Raw genomic sequence first — 9,889 nt, forward strand, 5'->3', positions numbered from 1 at the left:
GAGATTTGGAGCTTGCTAAAATTAAGAGGTCTGGAACTAACTTGAAGAGCAGAATACAAACTTTACTTCTCCTACTGCCTGTTATTCTACAACACATTGCCAAAAGAGAATTTTTAAGATCTTGCAGGAGATATTTAGAGACACCTTTGGGTCATCAGGAAAGAGACTACACGGAGAAGCTGACACCTTTCACGCAGGCCCAACAGCCCTGTTCTTCCGATTTGGCAGGACTCCCAGCATCTGTGAGGACCAGTGACTACACTTGCTCTTGCTGGGCATCTCCAGTCTGAAAGTCACTCACATTGCGTTGCTCTTCTCCATCCGTATAGTACATTGCAAAGCCAGTCAAACAGCTGAGAGTCTAAATGGGGAAAGGCAGACAAGTCCATTGTGGGACATGGGACCATGCTTGAGGAAGGATGCTTGAGAGAAGAGAGGTAAGCTTTCCAAAGGAGGCAAGATTGATAAGAATACACAGAAGAGGAGACAGGAACCGTTGGCAAGGAGCAGAGGGCATTGCTCCCATGGGGGTGGGGACGTTGGCTGGTGCATGGCTGTCTGCGAAGGAAATTTTATCAGTTTTGAAGCAAGGATCAGGAAATGCCAACAGGGTGCTTGAGGATGCTGGGGCCTCCTAAGTCTGGCTGTAAACTCCTTGGGGCAGAGATTTGCCCCTTTGGGGGCGAATACCTATCGCACCATCTGCAAGGGGGATCTAGATTATGGTTGTAGTTGTAGCAGCACAAATGAGGTGTTTTTTTTCTTGAAAAAAAGTTTGAAATTCTGCATCATTGCATATGCATAATATTATAAGTGTAAGAAAAAAACCTCTCATTCACAAAAATATCTGTTTTGAATGCAGGTAAACTGTAGTTCAGTCCAATGTTTTCAGGTTAGATATTTGTATTTGTTATTTTTGTTTGTTTTAACAAAATGCTGGTGCCACTCTGGCTGACTAGGTGGCAGCAGAGCTCTTTTATGGCATCTTATGGTAGAGGATGCAGATTTTGGGAGCGTGGTTAATGTCAAAAACTTACCCCTCCATTCTGCATGTTTCTGCTGTTGATGGACTGGAAGAAATTTAATACTGATCTCACTGCTGCCTTCCTCACATCCCTCCAGACCAGTGCCCCCAGATGCTTCTTCAAGGAAGCAAACTACAGTACTTCTCTGTAACACAAGTGAATTAAAGGAGGCTCTTCTCATCCATACGCAGGGCTGGGTTCACTTCCAGCAGTTCTGAAGGGGATTGTGAGGTTGAATCTTTAGCTTCTTCGGGCAGAGGAGTTTAATAAAAGCTCTTCTGAAGCTGTAGTGACAGAGAGGGTATAGGACAGGGTTGACAGCAGAGTTGATCCACAACAGCCAAAAGGAAGTCTCATACCAGTAATCAGAGATGCAGCGGCCATGGCAGCCAGCACGGATGATCATGAGGAGAGTGTATGGTGCCCAGCAGATCCCAAAAATGCTCACAATTATTGCCAGTGATTTGGCCACTTTCTTGTCTCTAGAAAGCCTGAAGTGTTGAGTCATGCTCTGGGAGACTATCTTCATTCGTTTTTCTAAGGACAGAGTAGATGCTGAATTTTTACAGCTCTTTTTGTTGTAATGCTTTGGTTTTCTGGAGCACTCTGGGCTTGTTGTCAGCGCATCTTTTGCGCTCAGGCTGGCAGTGGAGGCTCCTTGTTGTGCTTTGCTCTTGGAGAGGTCGAGGATTTCAGCTGGCTCCTTCTGCTCCCACTTATGGCATTTCAAAGAAAGCTTTTCTTCTGGGCTCATTTCCATCTCTTCAGTGAAGGACTGGTTGTGTACTCTGTGGAAAATATCCAGGCGTATTTTGGTACGCTTCTGTATGTTCAGGTAAATGCTCAGGTTGAAAAACATTACACTGATGAAAGGGGTGAAGAACTCCAGCGTAGAGGCTGTCATGAGAAAATACCAGTTGTAGAAAAATTCAGCGTAGCATTCCCCGGTGGGTATGATACTCTGGCCCGATATATACTCCCAGCTGATAATGGCAGGTCCATAGAGCAGGAATGCTAATACCCAAACCATCACCATCTTCAGCACTGCTTGCTTGGTGTTGCCTTGCTGGGCTCTGTAGGCGACCTGCAATGGGGATATCTTTTCTTAGGAATGGCCACACACGCCAACTGGTTGAGGCTCTTCACAAATGAACTGTTAGCATTTCTGGTAAAGTTGCTAGGCAATATCCCAGCAGTGTAACAAATTCATGTGCCATAGGCAACAGGAGCAATTGCTAGATAAATCACACTCCCGCGGGGAAGACTTAGAACCCTCATCTTGCAGCTCCAAAAACATACTTGGCTTTTCCAGGTGGAAATGTACTGACTTGGCTCGAGCTCGGCAGTCCCTTGCCTGAGTTGTCCCTAGCTACTCTCTGTGACTCCTGGGCATCAAACCCCCAGGCGAGGCAGAGATTTTGCTCTGGCTCTCTCTGAACTTGGGCTCATTGTAGGTAATCTGTATCATATTTGGAACCAGAGAAAAAACAAACAGCAATCCGATCTGCCTGTGAGTTGCCAGCTACCTCCTGCAAAATGCTGAGTATTTTCATCTTACAGCATAATACCCAAACACCTCAGGGCAGTGCCCTGCAGAAGTGGAACTGAAAGCTACTGCCTTGGTAGCCAAGGAGAAGCTAGGAGTCCTACTGCAATCCACTTGCTTGTCCTGGAGATAACAAGCCCCTGGAAGTTGGTAACAGGTCTGCTTAGCTTGCTGACTCACTTGTATATTATCTTCCTGGTGTCTGAGTAGGGAACACCTGCACAAGGGGGTTTGAACCTTAAATGATTTAATTGTACCAGGAATACTAGTCTGAAACCACAACTGAATTATGTACTTGTGGATAATTATTGCTTTCCATCAGCAGGCTGAGAGATTCATAATTTCTGGAGGATTCAAAAGGCTTTTAATTATTGCAATGAATCTGGAGAATAAGGCAAGGGGAGAATATTCCCCTCTCAGCTGCTATGACAGGACTCACCGCTCTTGTCACAGAGAGAAATCTGTCATAGCTAATCAGGACGATGTTGAAGACCGAAGAGGTGCAGAGCAGGTAATCAACTACCAGCCAGAGTTTGCAGAGGCTTCTGCCGAAGATCCATCTCCCTGTCAGCACATAGGGCACGTACAAGGGGATGCAGAAGGCACCTGCAAGCAGAGCCGTTCGTTCACGTTGAAAGACCGGAGTCTGCACGGTGGCTGCCCCGGGGGAGCGCGCAGCCGCCGGGCACCGGAGCGCAGCGCCTCCCCGACGCCGCGACACCCCCGAAGCCCCTGTGCGGCCGCTGCTCCGCCCGGCTGCAGGCACCGGCCCGGGGCTGCCGCTCGCAGCCGCGGGGCTCCGGGCACAGCTCTTTGCCATGGCCCGGTCCCGCGGGCCCGTGCAGCCCGCCCGGCGCCGCGCTGGCCCCTGCGGCGGCTGTCGGTGGAAGGGACCCCGGGTGCTGCTGGAGGGGCGCCCGGCGCCGCCGGGGGCGTCGGTGCAGGGAGCCCGGCGCCGCCGGGGGTGTCAGTGCAGGGAGCCCGGCGCTGTCGGGGGGGGGGGGGTGTCGGTGCAGCTGCCCGGCGCTGTCGGGGGGGGGGGTGTCGGTGCAGCTGCCCGGCGCTGTCGGGAGGGGGGGGGTGTCGGTGCAGCTGCCCGGCGCTGTCGGGGGGGGTGTGTCGGTGCAGCTGCCCGGCGCTGTCGGGGGGGGGGGGGTGTCGGTGCAGCTGCCCGGCGCTGTCGGGGGGGGGGGTGTGTCGGTGCAGCTGCCCGGCGCTGCCGGGGGTCCCAGGGCGGCGGGGCAGGGCGCAGCCCGGCTCCCCCGCCCGCCCCGCCGCAAGCGCTCTGCGCGGAGCCGCTGCGCCCCAGCCCGCCGCGAAGTTTTCTGCCGGGCCGGGGGAGGCGGCGGCGGCGGCCCCGCGGGCGCGGAGCTGCGCGGAGCTGCGCGGAGCGGGTCGGCACTTTACCTACTAGGAAATCCGAGATGGCCAGGTTGAGCAGGAAGAAGTTGTTCTGGGTGCGCAGGCTGGAGTCCACCACGAAGGCCAGCATGACCAGCGCATTGCCGGCCACGGTGACGGCGATCAGCAGAGCCATGAGCGCGCCCAGCGCCGCGGTGCCGGCGGCGGCGAAGCGCCCGGCGGCGGCGGCGGCGGCGGAGCCGTTCAGCGCCCCGCCGCTCTCCATGGCCCGCGCCGCGCCGCGCCGCCCCGCGCCCGCCGGGCTGCGTCCCGCGCCGCCCCGCCCCGCGCCGCCCCGCCTCGGGGCGCCGCCAGCCCCGCTGCCTCGGGGCCGCTGGCACCGGCAGCACGTCCCCAGAGCGCCCCTGCATCCCCCCGGAGCATCCCTGCAGCCCCCGCCCCGGGAGCATCCCTGAGTCCCCAAGAGCATCCTTGCATCCCCCCAGAGCATCCCTGGACCCCCTGCCCCGGGAATGTCCCTGAGTCCCCCAGAGCATCCCTGCATCCCCCCGGAGCATCCCTGCAGCCCCCGCCCCAGGAGCATCCCTGAGTCCCCCAGAGCATCCTTGCATCCCCCCGGAGCATCCCTGCACCCCCTTCCCCAGGAACATCACTGCATCCCCCAGAGCATCCTTGCATCCCTCCCTGGGAGCACCCCTGCATCCCCAAGAGCATCCCTGCACTCCCCACCCCAGGAGCATCCCTGCATCCCCAAGAGCATCCTTGCATCCATCCCCGGGGGCACACCTGCATCCCCCCAGAGCATCCCCACATCCCTACCCAAGAGCATCCCTGCATCCCCAAGAGCATCCTTGCATCCATCCCCAGGGGCATCCCTGCATCCCTCCAGAGCATCCCTCCATCCCCCAGAGCATCCTGCCACCTCCCAAACAGCATCCCTCCATCACCCTGGAAGCACCCTCCCTCCCTGCAGAGTATCCTTCTCTCCAGCCAGGACATCCCTTGGGACCCCCTGGGCCAGCCCGCCTGCCCCCTCCTCACCCTGCCGGTGGTCCCTGCCCCACTCCGCTTTGGGGACGCGGAGGGCCCAGGGCGTCCTGCCTGGCGGGGCGCCCACCTGGGGCTGCGGGCGATGCCTGGTCCCTGCGGCTCTCCATGGGGACATTCCTTACGAGGCTGCCTCAGGCTCTCTGCCTCGATGACGAGGAGCGGAGGCCAAGGCTTAACTTGTCTCTAATGGGCTAGGCCTGGCCATGCCACCAAGGAGTCCTGCCTGCAGCTCCGGGCCCGGAGGGGGCTATTTCATGCCCTGTCTCCCCGAGTGCTTCATAGCTAAGGAGAATAACCTTGGTTTGAACAGTCTGAACAGCTGGCGATACTCGAGGCTGAAGTCACCTACCCCTGCAAAACCCGGGTGCACAGTGCCTGCTCCGGACTGCAGGCGTGGAAATCTTTGCATAGGTATCGTGTCGCTGTAGAGACAGTCACCTTCCTACGGTGTAGCCACCTCTGGAGAAAGGCACGGGAAAAATGCAGGGCAGCAGCGTTAGACACCACAGAAAGGCCCTGGCTGGAGACGCTGGCCAGATACCTTTTTCTTTTCTGGGGAAATCTGGTACGTTGTGCACCTTTCCGAAGAACAGGGCTCAAGCAGCAAGACTCAAGAAACACGCGTGGAGCTACCGCCCCGGGAGCTGTGCCTTGCCCTGAGCGCTGCAGCCCCCCACGGGGGAGCGGCCGCGCGGGGGAGCCCGGGCTGCGGCGCGTCCCCACGGGCGGGCGGCGGCGCGGTGCCGTGGCCGCGGCAGCCGTGGGAGCCGCCGCGCACCGGGCCGCCAGGCAGAGCGGGGGGTGCGGAGACGGCGCGGAGAGAGGAGCCTCTTCCAGCCGGGAATGAGCTGGGGCTGAGCCGGCGGTGGTCGGTGCACGCCTGGGGAGACTCTGAGGAGCTTTCTGCGTGACTGCAGCGCTGCTTTGAGGAGGAACCGATCCAAGGAGGAGGCGGACCGGATTCCCGCTGATCCGGTGCTAGGTGGCGAACGGCAGATCAGCTCTGTAATTCCGCCGTGGTCACGGTCTGAGTGGAGCTGCTGGATTTTGGGCATATCTCCTCATAAGTGATGGAGAAAGTGTTTGTTTTGTTTGTTTGTTTGTTTTTTTGATGCTGTTTAATGAACCAGCAGGCCACTTCCATTCTGCTGCTGTTTGTGATCTCCTATTACTTGTAACCGCTAGATATTCAAAGAGTCATTAATATTCATTAAAATGTTTACAAATGCCGAATTACTGTGTGCATGCTGCAGTGTTACCACTATGAGCTGTTTGCTGTTTGTCAGCCGTCATTCATTATTCACAAAGTTTTTGCCATTCAGATAGGAAGCAGAGACGGTACTTTGTACCTAAGGTAATTTCCAAAGTGATTTGCAAAATGTGATACGGACAGTTCTAAGTTATTGTTTATCCAGAGTAATTTGCCTGGAGTATTAGATAAATAAGAGATGACAGAGCAGAGCAGACTATAGTTTTCCTGACCATGATATTTATCTCTTGTTTCAGTAGAAGGACAAAAATATATCTAAGATACTTCAAAAAACCATGGTACCTTGGTAGTGAAGCAAAGGAGATTGTCCAACTCAGAAGAAGAAGTTAAAGCAGATTAAATACGGTATGCAGGTGGATGGTAGGATGGATAACATTTTGACCTGATTTATGCAGTTCATATATGACATGCAGATAGCACATGTTCGTAAGCACTTATATCGTATGTGTTCGGGCAGCGTGTGTTGACCACCAGTCAGCCCACAGGGTCCTCTGCAAGGCTCAGAAGCCTCCTGAGCCTCAGCGCTTTCATACCACTTAATCCCCAAGGGCCAAAACGGGACCTTGCCAGAGGGTCTGAGCTGTAACTCAGGTATGAGCTCTCCTGAGCCTGGTTTCGGTTTATTCGGAAGTTTGTGACTGAGAAGCAGGGATGGCCGACGGCGGATGCTGAGGTCCCAGCCCAGAGCTCCCGAAGGCGCCTGCCCTGCTGCAGCGATGGCTCAGCTGGCTGCGACGAGGCAGCTGAGGACCACGGTGCTCAGCCTAGGTGCTAAGGCAGGTTTCCTCAGTACACACTGGTCTGCCATGGCTCAGGAGCTGCTCCCCGACCAGCGAGGTCATTGCTGGAGGCCCCAGCAGAGGCCGGGGCAGCAGCCCGGGTAGCCGAGCTGCCGCGGCCCGGCAAGCTCTGCCTGCGGGCGCCGGAGCAAGGCTTGGCAGCTCTGCTCCCTCCTCTGCTTCCTTCCCCGCTCTGCTCCAGGGAGCCGTTAGCTTGAATATGAATCCTGCAGGTGTCGTCTCTCTTTAAAAAAGGTGGAACGGTAGCATGTGACCATTTTCAAGGCTGTTTTATAGTGAAAGAGAAGTCTGCACTTGAAAGTTGTTTTGGATTCATGCAGTGAATGAATGAGGAGTGAACAACCCTCCTGTAGGCAGGCTGGGCTGGGGAGCTTTTCCGTGATGCCAAGCCTTTCGGGCCAAGAGGCGAACAGCTTCCGAGACCTTCCGAGGTCTGGGACGCTTGAGCTTTCGATGTAATTTTGCAGCAGGCCCTATGCTGGGTGCAGGCCTGGCGAAGCGTGTGCTACCCCGTCAAGGATCAGTGCCTCCTTGCTCCTGCTGCTGGGCTTGCTAAACCTTGCTGGTGAGCATCTCCTTCCGCTTTGGGGAAAGGGGCAATCGGTCTGACTCAGAGCGTTCTGCGTGCATGTGGCTTCCTGACACCAGCTTCTGGTTCCGCTGTTTATTATTTTAGTTTGGGGGTCCTAGAGGGACCAATTTGGAGTTTCCTTTGTATATATTTCCTCTGTTCAGCATCTCATTTATGTTTTCTCTTATGACTTGCGGGATTGCACACAGATTTGTAAGCGGGACAGAAGAGGTATGATGAAGTTCTCTCTTCTCCAAAACTCTCTTTCAAATAAACAAAGTTTCAGTGTGGGCTGATTATGCGGCCACTGGTGCTGGGACTGATCTGTCCTTCCCAGTGGGGCATCTTCTTCTACAGGCCAGGATTAATTCTCCTTGTTTCTAGAATTTAACATCCTGTAGTTTTATTAAGTCCCCATAGTCCCCATGCTATAAAAATGCAACAGTTTTATTATTCTCCCAGATCAAGATGTTTTCACTGTAACACTCAAGAGGTTCCTTGAGCTGCAAGACATATACTACAGTCCATGTGAGATCTGAGCCTGTGTTATACATGCCTCTATCTTGTCCTAGACCGCCACCACTTTGTCTTCAGGTTACCTCACGCGTTTGCAATTCATGAAGGTCTCAGACAACATATGTCAAACACTGGATGCACAGAATCACACTACGAAACCCGTTCTCAGATTCTTAGCAGTTTTGAACTTTTGTTGCAGTTTTGAATGAGATTGAATGAGATTTTGTCAGATGCTTTTTCAAGTGCTTAGATTTTGTTAGCCGCTCCTTATCTTTCCAATGAACCAAGAAGTCCAGCTGCAAGGAGCTGGATTGCTCCCCTCTCCGGGAGGCATGTCAGTGTATGTGAGGAGACAACTTCCTCGGCTTGCTTGTTGCTTTAATCTGATCCACTTAAGTTTTATTCCACAAAATGTCTTTTTAGCTGCGAAGAGTACATTAAAGTGTTTCTTAAATACAGCATCGTCTTGGCCGCAGGTAGCCCTTACCTCTCAAGGGAGCTTGCAGGCCAAGCGAGGACAGACTGCCCCCGGCAGGACAGACTCCCCTCTGCGTCGTCTGAGCCGCACGACGAGCGCGGGTTTAGCGCTCCGCGGCGTTGCGGTCACGCGGTAAGGACAGCCCCGGGGACGCTGGCACCGCGACGCCTGCACCGTAGCTTTTCCATTGCTTATTCCTGTCCCGTGGAGCCAGCTCCTCTGTGAAGCAAACTGTGAAGAACGGGGGGATTAAAAAACCTCTTGGCGCTCATGTCCTTGCTGATGAGGGCTGAGCGCGCGCTGGTGTTCCCACGAGCGTCTGTCAGCGCAGCCCGTCTCCTTGCTCTGCTTCCTTTTCTTCTGCCTTTCGTGGGGGGAAATGTTTATCCGGCTCGGAAAAGTCCCTTCTCTGAGCTCCGCTCGCAGTTAGCAGTGCCGGCGGGGAGCAGAGGGGAGCGATCCCGGAGCTGCGAGGGCGAAACCTCCGGAGCAGCCCCCGCGTTCCCGCTTCGCCGGACCATCGAGCTGCTCGGCTGCTGCACAAGCGCAGTGCCAAAGCCCGATACAAATTTTGAACATGTGGCCTCAGAGGAGGGTACAGAAAACGCCAGGGGACCATCTCCCGTCCCAGAGGGGCCTCTCCAGCGAAACGCGGCTCTTTGATATATTCCCCTTTTAAAAACGACAATGACAATGGCAACTTGTCTGTTAAACCTGGGGAGATACCAGGCTTGGAAAACAGCGTGCCGACACAAACCTGGACGGGACATAACGGAACCAGCTCTTGGGCGCGCTTCGTCCTGCCGCTCAGTCAGGTGGCAGAACGACTTCTACTGGTGGCCAAGCGTGTGGGTCTGGCGGGCAGCGGGTGCTGCGCCTCTGCCAGGGCCAGGGCCACCACCGCTGCCACCACCGCTGCCACCGCCACCGCCACCACCGCTGCCACCGCCACCGCCACCGCCGCTGCCACCACCGCCGCCGCCACCGCCGCCGCCGCCGCGCGCCCCAGCCTGCCCGCACCGCCGGCGCACCGGCTCCCGCTGCCCCAGCCCGAAGCCCCTCCGGAAGGCCAGGCCGCCAGCTCGTCACCGCTGCTCCCGTCCTCGGTGCCCATTTGCTACATATATATATCTGCACACAGAACAAGTCCTGTGCCTCTTTCCTTCTCTTTCAGTGCACTTCCTTCCCTCCTTCCTTCCTTCCTTCCTCCTTCCCTCCTTCCTCCCTCCTCCCTCCCTGCTTCCTTCCTTCCTTCCTCCTTCCCTCCTCCC

The 9,889-nt window shown here is 55.8% G+C and overlaps 1 protein-coding gene across 1 annotated transcript; it reads right to left on the minus strand.

The window, feature by feature from the left end:
- Positions 1-1,224: 1,224 nt before the first annotated feature.
- Positions 1,225-4,213, minus strand: HRH3 (histamine receptor H3). The gene is made up of 3 exons (XM_013952694.2): positions 3,979-4,213; positions 3,011-3,177; positions 1,225-2,109 (listed from the first exon to the last, which is right to left on the minus strand). The coding sequence occupies exons 1-3, from the start codon at positions 4,196-4,198 to the stop codon at positions 1,225-1,227; spliced, it is 1,272 nt and encodes a 423-aa protein (XP_013808148.2). The 5' UTR covers positions 4,199-4,213.
- Between the last annotated feature and the right edge of the window lie 5,676 nt (positions 4,214-9,889).

Source organism: Apteryx mantelli, chromosome 18 (assembly GCF_036417845.1).
Source record: "Apteryx mantelli isolate bAptMan1 chromosome 18, bAptMan1.hap1, whole genome shotgun sequence".
NCBI classification, from domain to species: domain Eukaryota; kingdom Metazoa; phylum Chordata; class Aves; order Apterygiformes; family Apterygidae; genus Apteryx; species Apteryx mantelli.

Bases quoted from the DNA above. Each gene is read 5' to 3' on its own strand.
- HRH3 (XM_013952694.2), bottom strand. From the start codon at position 4,198: ATGGAGAGCGGCGGGGCGCTGAACGGCTCCGCCGCCGCCGCCGCCGCC. The intron at 3,178-3,978 runs GTAAAGTGCCGA...CTCTGCTTGCAG, and splicing joins CATCTCGGATTTCCTAGTAG to GTGCCTTCTGCATCCCCTTG. The intron at 2,110-3,010 runs GTGAGTCCTGTC...TCCCCATTGCAG, and splicing joins TTCTCTCTGTGACAAGAGCG to GTCGCCTACAGAGCCCAGCA.